At 37.9% G+C, this 25,207-nt stretch overlaps 1 protein-coding gene and 1 long non-coding RNA gene across 2 annotated transcripts; one reads left to right on the top strand and one right to left on the bottom strand.

Annotated features, from left to right (window-relative positions):
- Window positions 1–786: 786 nt before the first annotated feature.
- On the bottom strand, window positions 787–14,001 carry LOC113228582. Its single transcript, XR_003310322.1, has 3 exons — window positions 13,967–14,001; window positions 13,406–13,489; window positions 787–1,296 (listed from the first exon to the last, which is right to left on the bottom strand). It is a non-coding gene; the product is annotated as an uncharacterized LOC113228582 (long non-coding RNA).
- A 474-nt stretch (window positions 14,002–14,475) lies between these two features.
- LOC113228633 (glucose dehydrogenase [FAD, quinone]-like) lies at window positions 14,476–16,950 on the top strand. Its single transcript, XM_026461988.1, has 3 exons — window positions 14,476–14,602; window positions 14,737–14,870; window positions 15,008–16,950. Exons 1-3 carry the CDS (start codon window positions 14,476–14,478, stop codon window positions 16,577–16,579), a joined length of 1,833 nt encoding a protein of 610 aa, XP_026317773.1. The 3' UTR covers window positions 16,580–16,950.
- Window positions 16,951–25,207: the final 8,257 nt, after the last annotated feature.

The following is a 25,207-nucleotide window of genomic DNA, read 5'->3' as shown; positions in this document are numbered from 1 at the left end:
ATAATGCTGGGCAGATTAAACGACGATAAGTCGTGAGACTGACCGCGGCGTCCCCTGATGGGTGTTTAAGCATCCACAACTTTGCGGACTAGATGCAAACCCTGCTTACGTTTTAGATGTCGTTTAGGGTAAACTATTATCGCTGCATTACATTAAATAACATATGTTTTATTGTAATGCTACATAAGAATTCGATTTTGTATATTTGTTCAAAAATGTATGCCCAATAAATATTACTCCCTAAAACTCAACCAAATTATACCCGTAGCGAAATTTTTATGCAGTGTATTCAAATAGTATTGTAATATATTTTTTGTCGTAGTATTGTATGTTGTGCGATTTTTAGTGCACTCGATCTAAGCTCCTAATAATTTAAAGAACAATCTCTACACATTTATATAGCGTGGCATTAATTTAAACACATTATAAGTTATGATTGTCGGAGCCTGGAGATCTCTTACTTTAAAGTTGGTAACTTTAGATCTTATTACTATCTTCCTTTTGTGAGAGTGAATAAATAAAATATTATTATAGATCTTCGATTATTTCATATATTATATTGTATGCTTTGTAATGTAGCATATTCCCGGGGTGCGGTCGGGACATGCACACTATTGTTACCTACAGGAATTTATCCAAGGTTCTACAACTAACGAAGGAAACCAACACCCAGTTTTAACATTGATCGTTTATTGATCGGTTTACAATAAGTAATAAATTCACCTCTTAAGTATACTAGAATTACATGAACCACGCAGGGTTACTACCCTAACTAATCAAGTGACGACGTTGAGCTAAAGGGTAGGTTTACGGTGTTGAAGGGTGAACAATTCGCACGGCCTGGACACACCTTGGTCACACGCAGCAATTGTTCTCCCAACACAGGACGCGGACAGGGGTTAGGTGGGTATGCGGGGGTCAAGGGTGAGCGATTTGCACGGCCTGGACACACCTTGGTCACACCCAGCAATCGCTACCCAACCCAGGAGACGGACGGGAGAGGATAGTCCCTACGGGGGGCGGAAGACGAGCAATTCGCACGACCTGGGCACATCTTCGTCACGCGCTACAATTACTCTGCATCAGTCCCACGCCCGGTTGAGGTTCCTACCGTAGCAAGCTCCTCCAATGAGTGTATCGCTCGTTCCGGCTGGCGACCTTTTGTAGTCTCGTCTTCGCTCACCTGTGCCGCTCGCGTCGGCATCGGTCCGCGGAACTTTCCATGACGTACGGTCGGCCGGCGCTGTGGCGAGTGGGAGCGCGATGTGGGACGCGTCACAGCTTTCTTCTGCAATTCTTAAAAAAAACTTGTACTGTGATTACCAGAGCAACGGAAGTCACTCTGGGGCACTATGCAGAACACCCAGACTAGAACCAATTAGCAAATTCTATAGTTCTATAGTCTGCTCCTGTTCAAATATCAATAGAGTTACTCATACTAAATACTTGGGAGTTCTGGTTGATCAACGACTATCTTGGTATGAACCCTTAGAACAAGTTATGGGTAGACTAAGAAAACTAAATTTATAAATAAATAAATTTTAATGATCAAAGAGACTTAGAACTAAGTGTCGAAGATATAAAAATGCTGACGAAGATTGTTAAGGCTTCTTATTTTAAAGCTGTCGGAGGGTTTTTAGAAAGACTTAATTTGCCCTAATGTGATAATTTTGAACTTGACAATAAAGAGTATTGGACCTGTATCTGCATTAATGTAGTTCCAAGAGCACACAACCCTGTAGGGACTGCTAAAATGGGATCTGATAAAAATTGCTCTGCTGCTCACAAAGCAGACTAAAAGTGCATAAAATGTCTGGTTTGCGCTTTATTGACGCGAGTATAATGCCATGCATAACTTCTGACAACACTAATGGACCTACTATTATGATAGGAGAAAGAAATCATTATAAAAGAGGATTATGATAAGTAATAAACGTCGTTACACAAATTCCCATCATTTATATAGAATACTATGTGTATACTATTACCATATTTTCAGTGATCGCTATACTAATTAATTAACCTTTTTTGTTTACAGGTTTTCATATAATTCTAACCAAAATGTTCTTCTCCTTCTTATTTAAGAACTATGCTCTAGTCGGTATAGTAATCGCCAACCATTTCTGTTCAGCTGTCGATAACTACACGACATTAACTTTTTCCCTTATTCGATCTGAATAATTTTGTCTCGGTCGTCATCTGCCTCTCTATCCTTGGATCTTCCCCTCCTTCTTCTTCTATGATGTTTCTAAGAAAACTGTCGTGTCGTGTAGATGCCCAAACATCTTTCCCCTTCGGTTCTCTATTATCTTTAATAAATGTCCTCTTTACTTAACACCTCCTTATTTTCTTTTCGTCCAACTATTCTTCTCCAGCATTACATCTCAAATCGCTTTCTGTCTTTTCTTATCATTATCCAAACCAAAGCCAAAACGTTAGTATATGCTATTCCACTTCTGTCATAAAATGTAAAAATAAAAGTATACTTACTTTAAAAAAATAAAAGTATAATAACATTATCACAGAAATGCGGTTTCAGGCCACATAATGCTGGGCAGATTAAACGACGATAATTCGTAGGACTGACCGCAGAGTCCGCTGATGGGTGTTTAACAATCCACAACTTTGCGGGGTAGATGTGAACCCTAGTTACGTTTTAGATGTCATTTAGGTTAAATCATAGCATTAATACCGCTGCTACTTAATGCATGAAACAACATGTCTTGTTATTGTAATGCGACATAAGAAATTGGACTTGTATATTTTGTTCATAAATTTATGCTCAATAAATGTTACTCGTCGTTATAGAGCAACTATTAAGAATCAACAGACTCGGAACACCCTAAATGTCAGCCAAATATTTTATTTATTTATTTAAACTTCATTGTACACTAAATAATACAAATTGCGGACTCCATGCCATTAAACAATATTCCCTGTAGCATAGTTCTTATGCTGAGTATTTATATATTAATGTAGTGGAAATTAAGTGTTGCGCAATTTTTAATGTAGTTGATTGCCTGATCTCAACAAGGGAATTCCCTGTACTGTGAGTCAACGCCGTAAGATACCTGTTACTAATAATTCCTTAAATGTAATAGTATTTCCGTATAATAATTCCGTAAATCCTTATTACATAATTAGCAACTCATTAGTTGCTAATTATGTATAATCAAAAATGAGCCCAAAAATTTCCTTTTTTTTCAAAGGAATTTTTTGAGCTCATTTTTTATCTTTAACTAAATTACATAAATACAACTAAAAAAATGGAATTCCTCTACACTTTTTTGTTGAATACGAGAAGTGCACAAGTTAGCTCTCAGAACCAAAGTATCGGCGGCTAGATTATAGGTATCTTAGGCATCGACTGTACATACTATGTAACGTACTATTATGTACTACTTCCATTATGGATCGAGGGATTGTAATCTCATGCTACGGAAAATATTATTTCTATCATATAAGAAGTAAAATATAAAATTTCAACATAATATTTTTAAAAAGGCAATTCCGTTATCTACCTTCTTTAAAATAACACTTACAACTTTTTAAACGTTACTACTATCGCTTTAACATCAAAACCTTAGATTCTGCGGCAAAATAAACAGTAAGATGATCAGTTGACTCAAAATTTCACACCTTTAGTAACTAATAACACACACATTCAACATGACACCGCACTAGGCAAACCCTGTGTCGCAGTTGCCACGGACATACACATAGACAAACACAAAACACACCCAAAGTTAGGAGAGAAATAAATGTGAAACACAAATATTTCTCCCGGCCTCTCGAATCTGGGACCTCTACGTAGCAGTCCGGTACGGTAACCGTTCGGCCACGGAGGCAGTTAAAGTAAAATGTTATTCAAGGTAACTACTTTGAATAACATTTGAAAATTGCAAGATATTAGTATTTTAGCAATTTTTAGATTATTTCTTTTAGTAAATGTGTAACCAATTCCTACTACTTCTGCTGCCTGTAATATTCTTATTAACATCCAGTTTTTTGGTATAAACCTCATCACACAAAATTGGTCACAACCGATGCCCATGGAATAATGAATCTTTTACTTATTTCCTGAAATAATTATATTCCATTAAGGTTTTCTTTGAACACAAAAATATCCACATTCATTCAAATTTTTATTGCATTCATATTCAATTATTTTTGTGTGAAATTACTCCACTAGTTTGTTATAATTATTAATACAAAGATGGAACACTCAGAAAAAAATCCTTCGAACCGGCCTGATTCGAACCGACGTCTTCTAGCATACCGTGCCAGACGCTACACCAACTAAGTCACGGAAAGAACTAACGGATCTCGCGAATTTTTCTATATGTTTGCGTAGTATCTTTTTATTTTATTTTTTCAACAACTTTTTAGCCGTTGCGCCATCTATGTTATTTCGTCACCCAGTTAGATACCTTTACAGCTACCAGCCCCGAATGTCGCTACTCATTGTATTTAAATTTTTTTTTAATTGATGTTCAATTATTTTTACGTGAAATTGCTCCACTAGTTTGTTATATTTATTAATACAAAGTTCGAACACTCAGAAAAGCTCCTTCGATCCGGCCGAATTCGAACTGACGTCTTGTAGCATACTGTGCCAGACGCTATACCAACTAAGCCACGGAACGAACCAGCGCACCTCATGATTTTTTCTGTGTGCTTGCGTCGTATCTTTGTATTTGGTTTTTCAACGACTTTTTAGCCGTAACGCCTTCTATGAGAAATCTATGATATTTAGTCACCCAGTTAGATACCTTTACAGCCACCAGACACGGCTAGAGATGTCGCTATTCATTGTATTTAAATTTTTATTGAATTGATATTCTATCATAGGCAATGACACTATTTATCCGGATTTAAATCGCGTATATTTGTTTTTTCGCGTATATTTGATATTCTATCAATTCAATAAAAATTTCGGCCGGATTCGAACCGACTTCTTCTAGCATGGTATGGTATAAAAGTATGCTAGAAGAATTAAGAAGAATCCGGCCGGATCGAAAATTTTTTTTCTGAGTGTTCGATCTTTGTATTAATAATTATCCACATTAATTATTATGTGTATTTTTAGCCCATTATATGAAATTTTTGTCAAATTCAATAATAAAATTTCACTAAATCTACTTTTAACTTAAAAATCTCTTTTAAAAGTGACAGTGTGTTATTTCATCGGATTACCCAGTTTTATAACATGAATGATATGAATACATTGACATCATAAATAGCTTTGTCAACAAGAAACAAAAGCTGAGTAATTAGTTAATTGAATCCAGCCCATAAAGTGAAGTGATCTTTACACCGAACGTTTATTCGAGTTGACACTAGCCAAAGGCGACAAATATAATAGATTTTCTATTGAACACAATCGCCTGATCCAAGTGATAATGAAAACTAATTGAATTAAAAGTATAATTTAATCATAATCAGATATTAAGCCATTTGTTAATTAATATAAAAATTTTTGTACGTTATGTATTAGAAGTGGTTTTAAAACAAAAATTCAAATAAACGTTTTTAAAATTGTTTTCAAGTACTTGTATATATTGACTATCACTAGCAGACTGCTACTTAAATATAGATTTTGCATTATAAATACTTGCAATTCCACAGGTCAACAGCTATTTTTGTGACAGAATCAGGACATTTGCAGCTAATTTCATATGAACTTGATGCCCTGAATTCAAATATAACATTGATTTTTGCCTAGTAGTTCAATTTCAAATTTTATGATGAATAACTAATTTATGAAATATACGTTATACTATTTCAAGCAAAAATTCATGGATCAAATAAACATGGATTTTTTAAATTAAAAATATTTTCATCATAATGATGAAAATATTTTTAATTATAAACAAAGATGAAGGAACATCAATGAACCAAGTCACTGTACACTTCAGACATTTCTTTTCCGTGACATTTTTGTATGAATTTTTGAATACTCCATTGTTAAACCCCAGCAGCAATCTGACATCAAGTGCATACGCACATGATGGCCAATTACTGCTCAAGCCCACCATCCTTGATAGCAGTCGTCCATAGCTGTAAATTTTTTCACCTCGTTGACAAGACACATCCTCACTTAACTCTTGTAGCTGGTGAAATCTGGGTATAGGCACTTTCCTCTGAGTGAGGGAACGGGCGTTTCGCTTTTGATCATCAAGGGCGTTGAAATCAAAATAAGTTACAGGCTACGATTGTTTCTATTGATCCCAATATTTTAAAGTAACAAGTCATTATCATTTTTTTGTTTTCTTTGAACATGTATTGTAGCAAAACACGTCAGCATTCTCTACTTGAACTCATTTTACATCTATTTAACAACATCAATACAGTAGGCTGCTATAAAGTACGTTTTAGATTAACTTTATGACAAGTCTATCTTAAATACAAATATGGTAGCAAACCCCACGGCAAGAACAAAAGTTAAAAAATTCTGCCCTAAAAAAAGTGTAGCTGACAGAAAACAAACTGATTTCATGTTTCGATTCAGTGACCTAAATATACATGTCGGAGTTAAGGCCGGAAAAGGAGACGTTGAAGGAAACATGCTCAACGCAGATTTAGTCAGGAATTAGTTGATAATCGGTTCATTCACTCTTCGTTATCAATTCGTTCAGCCGGCGGTAAAATAGTAACGTCAACTGATTACAATTAGTTATTTTATGCACTTTTCACAGTAATTAGTCCGAAAGTATAACATATGGATAAGGTTAAAACGGACTCTAAATATCACGCGACACGTTCAGAGAAGGCGAGGCGGTACGTCTTCACTGTCCAAGCAACCTACCCAAAAAGCTCTCTCCAACCATACCCTTTTTCTTGCGTGGGGAAATCCTCCTAGGATACCTCTCCGCCGCGGGGGTAGCGGGAGGTTATCCCGGACTTCTACCGGCTAAAACCTCACGGTGGCCTTCTCTAGTGGGAAGGATCCGGGATCGACTTTGCGCACCGGAACCCCCTAGCAACTAGCAAGAGCTACGTCCTCTCCCTCCTTTCCTCACGACGAAGCGGGCCACACCGCCCCGTCGTCTTCCTCGCGACTGCCTAACTTACTGGCGAACGAAGCCCCCGCTCCGATCGCCCGCAGCCGCGAAGGTACGCCGCCGCCGAGCGGGATCGACCCTCTCCCGATCACACTCGGCGACCTCCTTCTGAATCATCACCGCTTCACAAAAGGAGACAACTGCCTCATGGGACTCTTGATCCGCTAACATAGCCGCTACTATGCCTGGCGGAGAGAGATCTCGCCCGATCCGGCCAACCAGGATGTTCCGCTCGGAGGCCCATGCGGGGCACTCCTCCAGCGTGTGCTGGGTGGAATCCTGGTCCCTCTCACAGTGGTGGCACTGTGTCGTCGACTCGCATCCCATCCGATTCAGATACTCATCGAAGCATCCGTGTGAGGTAATCTCTGAGTGAGGTGGTATCTGTGTCAGTCGGAACGTGGTGACGCACTTCTGCTGGATCAACCAGACTTCGAGGTTGGGCAGGATCGCGCTGGCGCGAGATCCACAGCTGTTCCAGCCTCTCGCGCCACTTCTCTAACGCCCGTCGGCGTTCCTGCCACCGCACTTCCGGCGGCGCAGCTTCCTCTGCCTGGCGGAGGCGCGCGTAAAAACGCGTGTCCTTCTCCGCCAGAATGTCCAGCGGGGGAAACCGCACCAGGACAGTCGCCACGTCAAAGGATACGGTGCGTTATTTTCGTGCGATCCTTATGGCCATGCGGTGCTGCACGCCATTGAGCAATGCTCTGCAACGCCAGACGCCCGTCAGTCGATGTGACCAGACAGCTGCCCCATACACCGTATAAACGGCAAACTCCCTCCGAAGGGCTCCCCAGGTTGGGCAGCAACCGGTGCAATGCACCCGCCACCCTATCGATCCGGGGAACCAGGCGCCGGAAGTGCTCCTCGAAATCCCAGCGACCGTCCAGGATGAGGCATAAGTATTTTAAGTACTGCCCCACCTGAACGTCGACGTCACCAACGCGAATCAAGAAGCTGGGGGGTTCCCTCCTTCGCGGGAGTTTGTGGAACCACAGCGCTTATCCTCCTCGCTCCTCAATTTTTTCGACGACACGAGAAACCCCGAGCGCAGCGAGCCGGATGGTCCTCTCGAAGTCCTCCCCTCTAGCGATCACCAGGGTGTCATCAGCATAACACACCAGATGCACGCCCGGTGGGAGTGCGACCCTCAAGATAGCATCGTATACGAGGTTCCAAAGGAGTGGTCCAAGGACAGACCCCTGCGGAACCCCACTCACGACCTCTCTGCGATGGCTTGCGCCATCCCGACCTGGGTACGTAATGTGCCTGACGCATAGGTAGGACCTGACAACTCGCTTCAGGTACGGAGGCACTCGATGATACTCGAGCGCCTCCTTAACGGTCAACCAAGGGCAAGAAGTTGGAGGCGTTGACGATATCCAGGTTCACCACCAACGTCACTCCGCCCTGGGACAGTACCTGCGTCGACAGTGTACGAACGTGAAGGGTCGCGTCCACTGTCGACCGCGCCTGCCGGAAGCCGTACTGGTCTTCCGACAGGTCAGGCCCTACTCGCGACAGATGCTCGCTGAGCCGTTCGGCAAGTGTTCTTTCAAACAACTTGCCGGCCTCGTCCAGCAAGCATATGGGTCGGTATGCAGAGGGAGAGTCTGCGGTTCGACTTTCCTTCTTTATAAGGACCATCCTCGCCGACTTCCAGCCGGACGGGAATACATCGCTCCGGAGACAATTGGTGAACAGCCGTCTGATGTGGTTCCCTAGTCCGGGACACCATCCGGGCCAGGCGCAGGGTTCCGAGCACCGAGATGCCTCACGGCTCGATCCAGCTCCTCATCTGTCATGCCGAAATCGTCAGACCAAGTGTCCTCATCCATCACCGACACTTGTCCCGACGACCACCCTCTCCACGAACGCAGGATCGAGGCTTGTCGTCAACGGAGGGACCCATGGCCGGAGCTTGCCCATAACAATTTTGTATGGCCGCCCCCATGGATCCCTCTGCAGTTCCTCGAGGCTCTCCGACCATACCCAGTTTAACCTGTCAAACTGACGTGACATTTTGTAATCAAAGAAAAAATGATCGAGAATATTTAAAATGATTCGTAGGTAGCCTAGTAAATCGTTTATTTAATAAATTACGTTTGAAGTGATAGCTGGCTCCGTCATACGTAACATAATATCAGTTCTAAAACCCTAAAAAAACCATTGTCTTTTGGCCCAGTTTCTGTAAGTATTTGTCGTAATAACGTAAATCAGGACGACGTGTTCATGTGGCGTACCGGGTGTGGCGTTCCACAGGGGTCCGTGTTGGGCCCTTGTTGGACTGTTGGCTTTGACTAGCTTCTGCGCGGACCGTTCCTTAGCGAAACGAGGGCGGTCTGCTATGCAGATGACTTCCTCGTCACTGCCCGGGGTAGGACTTATGAAAAAACCGCGCGATTGAGCACCGTCGTGAGGTCGTTGGTAATCATGAGGATCCATCTGCTAGGCGTAAGGGTCTACAGAAACTGGAGTCCCTCCGAAATTACGGCCCGCGCAAAGTTCCCCCTAGAGAGACGAGACGACCCCGTCAAGTTTTTCTACAGCTTTTGTCCTACTAAATCCGAGTTACCGATAAGCCTCTTTGTACGTTTTTCAATGACAAAATCCAAAGTGGTCAGTTGATATTTATTATATTTAGCAGATCTGGAGCAGCAGTACTAAATACGCGTCGAGTCTTGTGCTTGGCATAGCTATAAAACCCCGGTGTGAAGTAAAGCCTGTATTCCGAGTTGTTGAATATGATCAGCTATCGGTATGAATATATGTCAAATCATCTCTAAAATCTCAAAGAGTCGGAGTCAGGTAAAAGGTACTTCGTTTTGAAGAGAATAATCGAAACAAGCATGCCCGAAAAAGCCGGGAATCATAACTGATAAGTACCAGACAAAGAATTGGGGACAGTACGGAATTCTGATGAACTCCAACGTCAATCGCCCTTTGCACAAGAAATACGAGATCCATTTGCAATGGGCAGCGAAAAGATCATACGATTCTCCGTTGACATTGTTATTATACTTTCTTAGAACCAAACAAATAATTTGATTATAGAGTATTTAAAATTATAAAATTGGTACTATGATCTACCGGGAAACACAATTTCGCTTTTGACGATGTCAAGTGATTACACCCATATTAAGTATTTAATTATTTAAATCACAAAGATAAATAGTTACACTGAACACAAAAGAAGGCTGTTTATTTAAACGTTTACCAAATATCGTTCGCCTGTGACATCAAAACAATAGTTTAAGTAATTAGTGAAATAAGTGAAACCCTCAATCTTAAAGGACATTTTATAAAGTAAGATTTCTAATATATCTTGATAAAGGAACATTTTGAATGATTTTGAGTGATAACATTATCAAGAAATACATTAAGAGGTTAATATTAATTTATTTTGGATAATTATGCACATTCTTGTTTATTACGTGTAATTTTACTCTCGTTTGTTCTCCAGCTTTCTTAGTAAAATATGTACCTTTATAAATAAAACCAGATGTTAGTACTGAAATGTTAGGGTACGTATAATAGATTTAACATCTTATATAACTAGGCTAAATTTGGTCTAACCCTAGGATTCTCTTAATCAAGGGTTGTGCATACCAAATCCTGGTAACTTAGTTTTGCGAGAAACAAATGAAACAGCTATAAAACTTATTTACGATGTCTGAGTTTCCTCTTTACTCCAAGCTCAAGTCATAGTGAAGGAATATTTTGGAGCATTTCGTACTATAAAATTAATCGCCCGATAAACGACACTGTTTATTTTTCTATAACTATGTAAACCCTTGCTTCAATTTTTTTTTGTTTAGTTGTATGAATTTGCCTATTATTCTATAAGTCTTTTGAACAAAACGCATAAGCTCACTGGCAATGACTCAACTTTTACAAAAATAAGGAATAAAGAATAAATTGTTTTTAATAGAAAGTAGAGCTCCTTGTGAAAGCGTTTGTCCTGCAAAGTACTGCCACCTAACTTATTTCTGTCGCCAAGCAGTAATGTTAGCATTGCTGCATCTCAGTTTTGAAGAGTAAGGATGCTGGTGAAATACTGGCACATGGAACTTGTCAACTTCTATCTCAACCCCTAGAGTTTCTTGCTCATTCTTCTCAGGGGAATCTGCCTTACGAATGAGCGGTAGAGTTTAACTATTGTGACGATTTCAAGTGTAATAATGCTTACCTATGAAATAAAGATTATTTTGAATTTGAATTTGAATTTGAAAAAGGTGACGGGCGCGGTGGCTGTGCCCCCTTCGAATTTCTGCGTTTTAAATTTCTGAGTGGCACTGCAACTGCTATGGACAGGCGTAAAGAAATGAAGAAAAAAGATCCCATTTCTATCTTGAGATTGCTCAATGCAATGGAGAAGTTAGAGCATGAATACGAACAGTCGGGATATTCAACAGACATGGAAACACAGCAGGAGTACGTGGATGATGACTATTCGATTCAAACACAATTAGAACTTTTGCATGAAGAGATTTGCGTCGAAAAGAAAAACTTCGACGATAAATTACACATAACTTTTGTTTTATATTTTGAGAGAGATTGTACTTTATTATTTAAGTCAAGCAAATTTGCCTACAGGGTGTTAATACTGGTTGAATATGACCACCAATACAAACAACTCTCATTGGTCATATCAGTATGACAAGCTAGTATATATGACCACCAATAAACGGCCGTGTCGCGTTGCCACTAGGCACACAGCTTGTTCATCCCGTCACACGTGGACTGGCTCTGAAGACGTTCTGGCGCTGTCTGTCAGAGCTCGCACCGGTTTCGGTTTACCCCTCCCCTCTCTGCGTCTCCGACGTCATTCGAATTTAACCAACTTTGTCTATGGTAAATTTTGGTTTTAATGTTTTGTAATCAATTATTATTTAAAAATATAATATATATTTGTGAAGAAATTATTTGTGTTCTATTTTTAATACTGTTAAATGTATTAAACAATTTACTTATTCAAAAATAATTTAACAACGTTGTAACGTTCCGTTACAACATGGTACCATAAAAAAATAAAAAACTTAATGATATCAACAGCTAAACTCTTAAATCATCAAGTGCAAGTTTAATTATTAATAAAGGTATTAAAATTATAGTTTTATTTATTTAAGATACCTGTAGCACAGACAGCAAAGTATAAATAAGTATGACACGTAATAAAGATAACAACACAATAATAACGTGACATTTCCTAATCGTCTTTTAAAACTATGTTAAATAATAAATTGGCATTTTTTTCATTTACAAAGGACAACAAAATGGCGAACATTATGTAGATCTTGAGTTAAAGGGAGGATATAAATTTCTATCCCTACTTATAGAGGGATGCCAGTGATGCGTAAAGACTGACATGATTAATACGAGGTCGGCTTGGTTGTTTATTGCTGAGTCTCTGCAAAGATATTGTATTTGCAGTATGATTTACTGGAACAACATTGTCAGTGTAGGTGTTTGCGATCGATTATTCTTATTTTGTATATTACATTATGTGTAAGTTGACATAATACGAATCAAATTATGAAAACTTTTCGTCCCTTATATAACGACAGCCAGAAGAGTTGTTGGTATTAGATCATGGATGATTAACAATAGAACTATAATAGGGATACACACTAAACTCAATATAAAGTTAACTCAAGTTAATTTGGAAAAGATTGTCCCTTTCAAAAATGAACCTGAACTTCCAGCGTTTTTGCGTGATCCTGATGCTACAAATGAAGCTTTTCTCGATATTCTTGATAATAATATGCAAGTCGAACCTAAATTGATTGTCATAGGTATATCTCAGCAACTTTTAGATTAACCTCAGTACATGAAAACGAAGTAACAACATATTTTAAGTAACAAGTCAAATGCCACTGAAGTGGATACAATGAAGATGGAAATGATTATAATAACCCTGCCAAGAACTTTAAATGTCTTAACAGCCATCATAAATAAATCCATTGACTATTTTTGGACAACTGCCACTATTTGTCCGGTTCCTAAAAATAATAATCCCGCTAGTGTGAAAGACCTGAGACCTATTAATATTTTACCCTACTTAACTAAAATCTTAGAGAAGGCAGGCAGTCCATTGTCAACTCAGGTGCTATTGCGAAGTAAATTATATACTTCCGTCATTTCAATCTGGATTTCGCAAGCAGCGGGGCACTACAACAACTCTTATTGATGTAGTTGATAACATACTCGCTTCTCAAAACATTGGTAGGGGTTCGATTTAATGTTTGCAGGTCTTAATTCCATTAATACTCAAATGCTACTTTCAAAAATGTCTTACTATGGTCTTGACCACAACTACATTATCTTAGTTTAGTAGTTACCTTAACGGACATCATCAAACTCTGATTGTACCAACATCGAATCAGGCCTCCACACAATCCGGAAAGGCGTCCTCATTCTCGGACCTTTAATATAAGTTTCTATTAGTTTTTTCACAGTGTAATTATCATCACAAAATAAGGACGACCGCTTTTCGCGGCGATTTCAGGTATCGCGCTTGTGAATGCTGAAATAATATTCCTTCTCCATTGTGTGACATCAAGCATAAAATATGATTTAAGCGTGAATATATAAAAAAAAATTGTTTGAACAGATATATGCCGCTAGACATTTATATTTCTTTTGGTACCTGTAAATCTAATATTTTGGAATTACCGAATAAATATTAGTTCATGTTTGGTGACTATTGTTATAATTTAAAATTATATTTTGTAACAATAACTTACATTATTTATACTACTTACACTAGTTACATTTGTTACATTGGTACTAACCACTTTCAATCGTAATTAATATAATTGATACATACCTATATAATTTTAGAGTTAAGTATATACATATGTATTTGCATGTGATGCACTTTGGTGGTTGCTACTACTTACTAGGTTGATGGCTCATCATATTATGGTACTGGCGGAAAATTAGCACTGTTTGACTTTTCACGGTCTACAGAATTTATGTTGAGTCAGGGCCATTTCAGCACAAACTGTGGCAAATAAGTATAACCAATACAAAATGTTGTTTTTCTCTATATGTATGAGTTTATATCAATGTGTATTTTATGTAATAATTGTAATTGTTTGTTTTTGCTTGTATTTGTGCTGGATAAACGTTTTATCTATCTCTCTAAACACAATTTTTCTGGTGTTGTCGCGGCAATGTCACCACAAGGTGATTCCATGCGTAGCAACTCTTTATATACTTACGCCACAAAGACAAAAGATTACAATCAACAAAACACGTAAATTTGTTTGGTGAATTTCATTTTGCTTGAAGCTTAAAAATTATTTTGGTAATTATTAAAACAAATGTTTATTTCAGCATTTCTTTGAAATCAACGTGACAAGTGACACGTTTAAAATTAAAATATAAGCAAGTTTATTTTATTAAAATGGACGGGGTATGTCCGTTACCCACTACCGGTACTTCTTCTCAAATTTTTGCAAATGCTTTACAATTTTTCGCTAGTACACAATGTCTCATTACGGAAAACTGGCCTCTAGACGCCGAGATCCCAAGTGAGTAAATTTAGAAATGATGATTATCAATTTTATTTCTGACAGTTGTATCTTAATGCTACAGATAATGTACTTTAAAAAAATATGCACGTATTACAAGTTATGTACTAATAATTCCAAATTTTACTTTACAGACCACGCACTGTTTGATTTTATAATAGTGGGGGCAGGTTCGGCCGGTTGTGTGCTTGCTAATCGTCTCAGTGAAGTGGAAAAGTGGAAGGTACTGCTCATAGAAGCAGGGGATGATCCACCAGTTGAAAGTATTGTAAGTAAATTTGTTGATACAACTTCTGTAACAAAAATGTGACTGCTAAAAAATTTAAGATGGAGTTAAACGATTTAATATTTTATCTGTTCGTGTTTTGATTATATCACTGCACAATTTATTATTTTTCGTTACAGATACCCGCATTGAACAGAGGCATATTTGGTACAAAATACGACTGGCAATATTATACTGCCAAGAATAATCGAACAAATAAAGCAAATGTTAATGAAACTGTTTACTGGCCAAGAGGAAAAATGCTTGGAGGCAGTAGCGGAATCAATGCTATGTTGTACGTCCATGGAAATGACTATGATTACAAATTATGGTACGATCAGGGAAATAAAGAATGGCACCCAAACATTGTACGTCGATATTTTAAGAAAGCCGAGAAACTACAAGCTCAGCAATTATTAAAAGATACAAGAATTGCAGAAAACTATGGACGGCATGGACCATTAAATATAGATATCTTCAACAGTACAATTAGGACTATTACTGAAAATATCGTGGGTTCTTGGAATGAAATTGGTATTAAAAAAGTTCCTGATTTAAATACGGCAAACGTTTTAGGCTCGGGCATAATTACAGCAACAGTTTCATATGGTCAGCGTGTTAGTACAGCTTCAGCATATCTCAATACTGCACGCAACAGACCTAACCTTCACGTAATAAAGAATAGTTTTGTTACTAAAATCTTGCTATCGCATGGTAAGGCAAAAAAGGCGTATGGTGTAGAAGTAGACCGAAATGGGAATACAATGACATTTTTGGCTAACTTTGAAGTCATTGTTAGTGCTGGGACAATAAATACACCCCAGTTATTAATGCTATCCGGAGTGGGGCCAAAGGAACATTTGATTTCAAAAGACATTCAGTGTAAGGTAAACTTACCAGGTGTTGGAAAAAATTTGCAAGACCACCTTATAGTACCTGTTACAATTTATGGAGATCAACCTGAAGAAACTGATACCATAAAACAATATTTCGAAAGTATACAATACCTTTACGAAAGAAAGGGTTATTTAGGAGAAACTAGTGTAACGGATGCATTAGCATTTTATTCTTTGGACAATAATGCCACCTATCCACTGTTTCAAAATCACGTCATTATATTCCCGAAGAATTCATCAAATGTGCAAATGTATTTAAATAAAATTGCAAGATACAAAAATGTTGTGACAGAGTCTGTACTTGAAAATTCGCGAAATCACGCTTTGTATTTGTTTTTGTTTAATCTCTTGCATCCAAAGTCAAATGGAGATATTCTTTTGAAATCATCTAACCCAACAGAATATCCATTAATTAATGCAAATTATTTTAACGACGCAATGGACTTGGAAGCAGCAGCTCGCGGAATTAAGAAAATAACTAAACTAGTGAACACTAAATACTTTCAATCGATTGGTGGATATCTAGGAAGAATGCGATGGCCTGAATGCGACAATTTTGAATTGGACAGCTTAGATTATTGGAAATGTATTTGTATTAACATGGTAATTACCGTTTACCATCCCGTCGGCACTGCCAGAATGGGATCAGATCCTAATACCTCTGTAGTTGACAGCCGGCTTAGGGTACATGGTGTAAAAAGTTTAAGAGTAATTGACGCCAGTGTAATGCCAAACATAACTAGCGGTAATACTAACGGTCCGGTCATTATGATTGCTGAAAGAGGAAGTGATATAATAAAAGAAGATCACTATTAATCTATAACGACATTACACTTTACGAATTTTAATATATCTTTTCGAACTTTTCAGTTTTATCTCAAACTCACGACTAATTTTTTGTCCCCTTAACGATATATTTTAGAAACACAAATTGTAAATCAAGTACATAAAAATTGTATAATAGTGTCAAGTATCAGAACGTAAATTTACTTACAAATCAGGGTAAAATTATCTAATTTACCTCGTTATTAGCACTGTTTCTTATGATTAAAATATTTACCCGTTATGGTTTTTGTACTAATTTACATCATTATTACCACTGTGCTTTGCGATTGCAATACTCGTTGTGGTAATTATGCTCTTTTTATGATACCAAGTGACGAAACAAACAAGTCACGCGCCTAATGGTAAGCGACACGCCTGTCCATAACGGTTGCAGTACCTGAGAGGTATTGCAGTACCAAAGTATCTAAGCGGTAGCTCAGAGCTTTAAACCGCAACGCTCGAGGAGCACTGTCACTGCGCAAAGATCTGATAGACATTGACACTGCGCCCGTCACTGAGTTAAGTTGACAAATCCCATGTACCTGTTATTACCAGCACCCTTCAAAAGTGCTGGAAAGCAAGAATAATCACATTACTGCTTGGCGGCAGGAATAGCTAAGGTGGCAGCACTTTAGTAGCAGCAGTTTTTTAATAGCAGTAAAGCTCCTTGTGAAAGGGTTCGTTCAGGATAGTACTGCCACCTTACCTATTTCTACCGGCAAGCAGTAATAATAATAATAATAATAATAAATCATTTATTTGGACATCTATGGCCCACTTGTTAGTAATACAAAAAGATACAGAACATTTAAACTTAAAGCTATTGTTAGTATGTACAATTTACGGGACAATACATTGACAAACACAAGAACACGTATATGCAACTTACCGCTCGAGGCGCCGATAACCTCATGATCTCACCAGAACCTGGATAAAATGTTGAAGCATAAATGTAATGTAATGTCAGCATTACTGTGTTCCGGTTTTGAAGGGTAAGGGTGCTGGTGAAATGACAGGCACATGGGACTTGTCAACTTATGTCTCAGGGGCCTAGAGGCAGTGCCCATCAGATCCTTGCGATTTAAAGTTCTGAGTGGCACTGCAACTGTTATGGACAGGCGTGTAGCTTACCATCAGGCGCACGACTTGATCGTCCTGTCACTTGATATTATAAAATATAAAAACAAAAAGCTTCCCTATGCAAACTCTTTCACAAGGGAAACTACTGCTACTAAAACTTATTTACGTCATTATTACCACGTATAACACCTTTGCATACTGTGATTGTAAGTATGGGCTCTTCGGTGGCACAGGCAGCGGTTAGTAATATGCGTACTTGACGAGGAGGTTCAATTAATTAAAAAAATGTTTTATCTGAACAGATAGTTATGTCTCGGTAGTCATATATGTTTCCTTTATAGAAGGGTTTGAAACCTGTATATCTAAAAATCTAAAAATCTGAATTAACGAATAAACATTAATTCATATTTGCTGGCCATTGTTATAATTTAATATTATATTTGTAACAATAACTTACGTTATTTACTTACAGTATTTACATTGGTACTAACCACTTTCGACCGTATTTAATTTACCTGATACATACCTATATAATTTTAGAGTTAGGTACATATATTTGTGTGTGATGTACTTTGGTGGCATGGCTTACTGGGTTGCGATCGCTCACCATATTATGGCACGGTCAGAAAACCAGCACTGTGTGGCTTTTCACGGTCTACAGTGTTTATGTAAAGTCAGGGCCATTTCAGCACAAACAGTTGCAAATAGATATACCAGTACAAAATTTTATTTTTCTCTGATAATACGTGTTTATATCAAAGTGTATTAATAATTTATATTTATGTACTTTTGTGATATACTTTATGAAGTAATGAGTGTGTGTTTTTGCTTGCATTTGAGCTGAATAAACATTTTATCTATCTATCTAAACACATTTTTTCTGGTATTGTGACGACAAAGTCACACCTAGTGGAAGACTGGCATTAGTGAACTTACGTCATAATTGTTTATTGGTCCATTGGGTACAGAAAAATATAACCAACATCCTCCTCAATTTTTCTAACTCTATCGACAATATTGGTTTAGTTATGACAAAAAACTAAAATTACTATTTACAAAATAAAACAACTATTTTCTTTTTAAAATTTTATGTCAAAAACATTGACTTACAAATAAATGGACAACGGGTCTAATACAAAAACGACGAAAAAAATGTCCCAAGTCAACCTATTTAAACGTAGTGACATGTAAAGGAATATGAAAAAGCTAAAACGTTGAATTTAAATTGTAATGGCATCGCAGTACTGTCTAATTTTGCTTGCTTCGCTGTCAGCCGAACAAACGAAGAGTAAAGCGTGAATGACGCTCTGTATACGATTTTAACGCCCTATAAGTTCGGACACTTTTTAGCGCGTACCCAACGTCCATATATTTGTAAGTCAATGGTCAAAAAACAAAAAATTCTAATGAAATATCATAACTATTAGAAATTTTATTAGGGAAGTCCCCTAACGCCGGACGGCACCTCACGTCGGACACTCGTACTATCTCCCCATCTCGCAATGCGTTCGGTCAAAAAACGGGTGAAAAGGGCGTGGGAGAACAGAGCGACACAGGATCGCGAGACGCGGTTTGTCAGTGACGCGCAAGACCAAGGTGGGAGCAGTAGATTTTTGCTTTTGGCAGGAATACTCTGCGTCACTCAAGCTCAAAGTTAGTATTACTGCTATGTTTTTGAGTTTAAGTTTTCATGGCAATTGTTATGTACGAGTATTATACGTAGTGTTCTATAAGTATTCGAAGTTTGCAAAAGTTATTGTAAATTTTTAAAGAACTTTCGCTATAAAGTACGAAATTGTAGGAATTTTATGTTCTCTAGTACCGGACCCGAAGTAGTCCCTTAACACCGGACAGTAAACACATGTGTTTTTTCCTAAGTATTTATTTATATTTTTTATAATAGCTGTTGTATGTAGTTTTAGAGGATAGAAAAACAAAGGGAACTCAAAATGGAAGACACGAAAAAGAAAGAAAAATGGGATCAATGACCATACCAAATTGCTGTTGAAGAAAAAGACAATGAAAAAAATGTTAGGGATAAAAGGAAGAATTTGGTAGAAAGTTCAGAATAGCAATATAAGAGAAAGGGTGCTTCCCAAAGAGTAAAGGGGTAAAGGCCAAAGGAGTAAAGGCCAAAGGAAAGAGTGGATACAAAGCAAAGAAAATGGAACCATTAAACTCAAATGTCTAACGTAGAAACTACCTTTTTTATGAAAAAATAAGTGCGCATTTGACTTCCATCTCATCTGATGGACGATGGAAGTGACGATGAGGTCGATGATGTAGCATGCAAATCTAAATAATGCCTGTTCACTTTCGCCTTGATATGGTCCAAATTACAGCGTTCTGCGTTCGAGGAATACGTCCGACTACTTGTGTAGTATGCTAAGAGGACCACGACAATGACTAGATGCAGTGCTCCAGCTGCCGTGGATGGGATCATGAAGTACGTGCAGACATCCCTGAATGTTCAGAAAATTACATATGCGATCGGTGCGTGATGTTTTGAAGATGTCGGGCCCTGGAGGCTTGAAGTTAAGACTGTCCAGTAATAGGTGCCATTTGCAGCTGTAGCCATTCTTGTTACCAAAGTTTGATTTATATTCTTAAGTATGTTTCTGGAGAGATTGTACTTTTTTCATATATTTTGATTCTAAAATTTAATCTATCTAATCTAGCTAGAACCAGTTTTTTCTTTAATGTCTTGTAACCTTAGGTGTCCGCCACTAGGGGTCTTTCCCTTAACTGTACAAATTCCGATATTGCATGTTGTGACATAATAGTCTTACCGCGTTAATTTACTTAAGGTTTCCTTAATTATTAACATTTTGTACTTATATTGTGTAATCACATTAAATTTCACTTTAAATTCCATAGTCACGTTGAATATTTTGAAAAATTATCTTCGTAAATAGGCTGCGTCAATTTCCCATAAAACTGTTACAGTTTGACTCGTAAATAAAATTACGTTTTTCTTCCACGAGACATTTGAAAACTTTTGGGTGCTATTTGACTTACGTCTTTCTTCCATGGAATTAGAAGAATAAGATTTATCTTAAAACGCAAATTTAAAACGTAAGTCGAGACACGCGGAACAATTAAAAAACCTTTTTGTTTTATCTGAAGTTGTGCCGTTTTTCTGGAGAGGCAAAAACGTGGCTCGTTATATATACTACTCGATTAAAAACAAACAGATTCTCGGACAGAGAATTTTGTCGAATGTGTGCCTTCATTGGATAAAAATTAAACTATTGTAAGAAAAAATATGCATACTGAATTGCTCTTTTCTTCCAATTCGGTCCATTATTGCTTTAAAAACCGACAAACCACAGCTGCTGTTAATCATCGAGATGCAGATTAGATGTTCGACAGACGCAGAGTACCTCTACTACCCCGGATATACTCTGGAGCATGTTTGTACCTCGTACCTTAGTGTGTATGTTTGCGACGACATCTGTGTCAAGAACTTCGAGGCACTGGGTTTTTCTGTTTTGTGACTTTTGATTGATACGAGAGTTACCAGAAATAGTGTAGGAGAGAGACAGAGAGAGAGTAGTGAGGAGAAGATCAAGATGTTTCCACATCTAAGTGAGACATCTGACGAGTCTCGGCACACGTTTCCGCGGCGCCGCTAGTATCCCAGGGGACTTTAATGCACACCATCAAGAAAGGTTGTTCTCATACTAAATGACCGATGATGCTAGGAGGAGATACGGGTAAACTTGCGTAAAAGCTAAGCTTTTCCCAGCTTGTCAGTAGCACCACCAGCATCCCAAATGTTGAATCTCATACAGCTAATGTATTCAAATTCATTTATTCCAAAATTTACAAAATGCATTTATGAACAATAATAAAATGTATAACCTAAAGATCAGCACAAGGCTTCGTCAATAGGTAATCTAATACAGCTAATTACTTGAATCGTCTATAAACAGTTGGTCGAGATCGATACTCCGTGGTTGTAGATCCCCAATTGGGTACTTCCGCCCATTATCTGGTGAAAGCTGTATCCGTACATTCCCCACCCGGTCAGGATCCTAATAATGATATGAGAGAGGAGTGGATATGCAGGTTAGCGGATTGGGAAGAAATACGCCATTTTTTGTGTCATATACCTGGCAGGCATGCTTTTCTTCAGGGGACTCGTCGACCTGTTCTGATGCGGTAGTCAAGGTCAAAACGTAATTTTTAGGTGTGGAGTATTAATTTCATATCATACATACTCTGAAGTACTCAATGGATTCGCTCGATTGCTGACTGTAGTTGTGTTGGAGCACAAAAACAGTCCGCGTACCAGACTTCGGCAGATAATCGACTGCGCAAAGCTCGGTGTACTCGGAATCTGAAGAAAACTTTTAATAAAGCTTGCAAAAAGTGCAAAATCGTGTTACGCAGGGCCGAGTTTGATCATGTGCACCGCATAGGAGCCAAACGTGCCTCTTTTCCAGCAAATAGCACGTCTTAGCAAAAGCGGTCGAAACAAACTTCAGTCGCCCTTCGTTACCACATCTTATCAGACCAGACGGCTCGTTGGTAGATACTGCGAAAGATAAGGCGAATCTTTTTACCTCACTTGCATAGAATTACGTCTGGATGCTATAGGGAACCTACCACTTACCTAATCTCAGGCTGGCTACACTATGGCATCAGTTCGCATACGTCAAAAAGGGGTACTCAAAAATCGGAGTCTAGACGTGAATAAAGCTAGCGGGCTGCATTCGTGATAGGATTCTTGCAATAGACCTGCATAACTGTGCGCCTGAGCTGTTCCTGTTCTCATATGCTTATATCGCCTCCCAGTAGAGACTGCATATCTCTTTCTGCTCAACACTATGTTAATTCCAGATACGTTAGAGTACGTTGTGACAGCATAGTTGCAAGATAGGTACTTGAGCAATACAAAGGTTAATGTGGAAGAAATCCAGTATTGTCGAGAGCCCACGATTAGTTGTTTGAATTTGACACTTAACACGACTGCCTTACATGACAATTAAAAGTTAGATTTTAGATTTTGCATTTAAATTAGTTAAATTAAATAAATTTAACGCTATCTAAACACAGGCGTGTACAGACAAGCTTGTCTATTCTTCTTAAAACGGAGTTCCTTTGACATGACTCCGACTTTTCGTGCTCTACCCATACCTCTAGCCAATCGTCTACAGGTTACTTGGAATAGACCCGTCGCCTTTTTGAACTTCGGCAGATACATTGAATTCTTGGCCAAATACCCAGCCTGGAAGCTTGGTAGCCTTTCCAAGACGAGTCGTTGCTTGATACCGGAACATTTCCCTGTACATTTCTACATAAGTATTGTTTATAATAACCCTCCCGACCCTTAGGGTATACGAGAAGGGCACTATAACCTGTGCAGGCAAGCCCGAACACGAACAGACACCTAACGTAGGAGGCGCGAGTGGCAACATTGTCTGGAAATATATTAATATTAATTTATTTTCAATAGTTATGCACATTTGTGTTTATTGCGTGTAATTTTACTCTCGCATTGTTCTCCAATTTTCGTAGTTATATGTAATCTTTATAAATAAAACCAAATGTTAAGCAATGAAATGTTAGGATAAATCTAACAGTTTTAATGTCTTGTATTTCTAGACTAAATTTCACCTAACCCTAGAATTCATGCAAGTGTTGCACATACCAAATCCAGGTAAATTTTGCGAGAAACAAATGAAACAGCTATAAAAGTTATTTACGACGTCTGAGTTTCCTCTTCGCTCCAAGCCAAAGTCATAGTGAAGAAAGATGCATTTCGTACTATAAAATTAATTGCCCGATTAACGAATTACTTTTTGTATTTCTATATGTAAACTCTTGCTTGAATTTTATCTTTTCCCGTGTGAATTTGCTTGTTATCCTAATCTTTTGAACAAAGCGTATAGCTAATTGCCAAGGACTCAACTTAAAAAAAGAAGAATACATAACTATCTATTATCACCGATAATTTATCAGCTAAACTCTTAAATCATCCAATGCAAGTTTAATTATATAAAGATATTAAAACTTAAAGTTCTAATTATTTAAGATATCTGAAGCACACATAACAAACTACATATCATACAGTATGACATAAAGATGAAACAAAACATTAATAACGTAGCACTTCTATTGTACGTTTTTAACCGACTTCAAAAAAGGACACGGTTCTCAATTCGAATGTAATTTTTTTTAGTATGTTACGCGATTACTCCGGCATTTGTGAACCGCATTGGTCCTATTTGAATTTGAAGAAAATATTCCACATCTTAGGGTAGCAAATTAGGGGATAAATCAGGTTTATTGGGTTTCAACCACTTTCCGTTAACCGATTTCAATAAAACTTGGCAAATAGATGTAATTCCACAAACTTTTGAAGTTTTTTTTTATAAAAAAGATATAATTATTTAAAGTTTAAACCTGTGAAAAGCAATCAATGACTTTTTTCCATTCACATAGGACAGCAGAATGGCGAACATTATGTAGATCTTGAGTTAAAGAGAGGATATAAATTTCTATGCCTATTTATAGAGGGATGCCAGTGATGCGTAAAGACTGACATGATTAATACGAGGTCGGCTTAGTTGTTTATTGCTTACTCTCTGTAAAGATATTGTATTTTCAGTATGATTTACTGGAACAAAATTGTCAGTGTCGGATTTTGCGATCGATTTATTCTTATTAACCGATTTAGAAAAAGGAGGAGGTTCTGAATTCGGCTGTATTTTTTAGTATGTGTATGTTACATGATTACTCCGGCATTTGTAAACCGATTTTGATGATTCTTTATTTGTTGAAAAGAGGATACCTCAGTATTGGTCCCAATTAAACTTGAAGAAAAAATAGCTAGGGAATGAATCCGGTTTCGCGCACATTCCGGTAGCCGATTACAATAAAACTTGTCAAATAGATATAATTATATCCACACCACAAACTTTTCAGGTCATTTTTTTTTATAAAAAAATTATAATTTTTGGTACAATACATTAGGTGTAAGTTATATGTTTCAAATTACGAAAACTTTTCGCACCTTATAAATTAACAGCCAGTAGAATTGTTGGCATCAGATCACAGATGATTTATAATAGAACGATCAGTTTTTTTGTTCACATCAAAGATATCAAATTTCCTATTAGGTCGGACTTTTCTTCCATTACAGAAAGTTTTATAATTTTAGGCTTGTAAGGTTCCTAACCCAAATTTATTGTTTTATGGCTGTAAATGTCATTTGTACACGACGTGTTTTTTACGCGCAGATGACGCGCGTTAACGCAATTGAAATGGGATTCAGTCGCCGCTTGTAAACCTTTGTACACGTTCACAAATTTAGTGCCGCGGCGCTCTACGGCGGTCGTTTACGCGTAAAGAGTACGCCGTGTGCAAAGGCTTTTAGAATTACTCGGGTTTCAAAACCCGATTTAATATCACTCTGCGGAGGTAGTATTTTTTATATCACGATATTTTAGAATGTGATTACACCCGATAATACAAACAAGTTTTCCTATGAGGACCCCTTAAGAGTCTACACTATCTCAAATGTCTTTGGTT

This window comes from Hyposmocoma kahamanoa, unplaced genomic scaffold (assembly GCF_003589595.1).
Source record: "Hyposmocoma kahamanoa isolate Upper Pololo Valley unplaced genomic scaffold, ASM358959v1 232, whole genome shotgun sequence".
Lineage (NCBI taxonomy): Eukaryota > Metazoa > Arthropoda > Insecta > Lepidoptera > Cosmopterigidae > Hyposmocoma > Hyposmocoma kahamanoa.
Note: the sequence above shows the minus strand (reverse complement) of the source record. Positions and strands in the feature narration are given on the sequence as shown.

Excerpts from the sequence above, each read along its gene's own strand:
- LOC113228633 (XM_026461988.1), top strand. The coding sequence starts at position 14,476 with ATGGACGGGGTATGTCCGTTACCCACTACCGGTACTTCTTCTCAAATT. Across the intron at positions 14,603-14,736 it reads TCTAGACGCCGAGATCCCAA|ACCACGCACTGTTTGATTTT; the intron begins GTGAGTAAATTT and ends TTTACTTTACAG. Across the intron at positions 14,871-15,007 it reads ATCCACCAGTTGAAAGTATT|ATACCCGCATTGAACAGAGG; the intron begins GTAAGTAAATTT and ends TTTTCGTTACAG.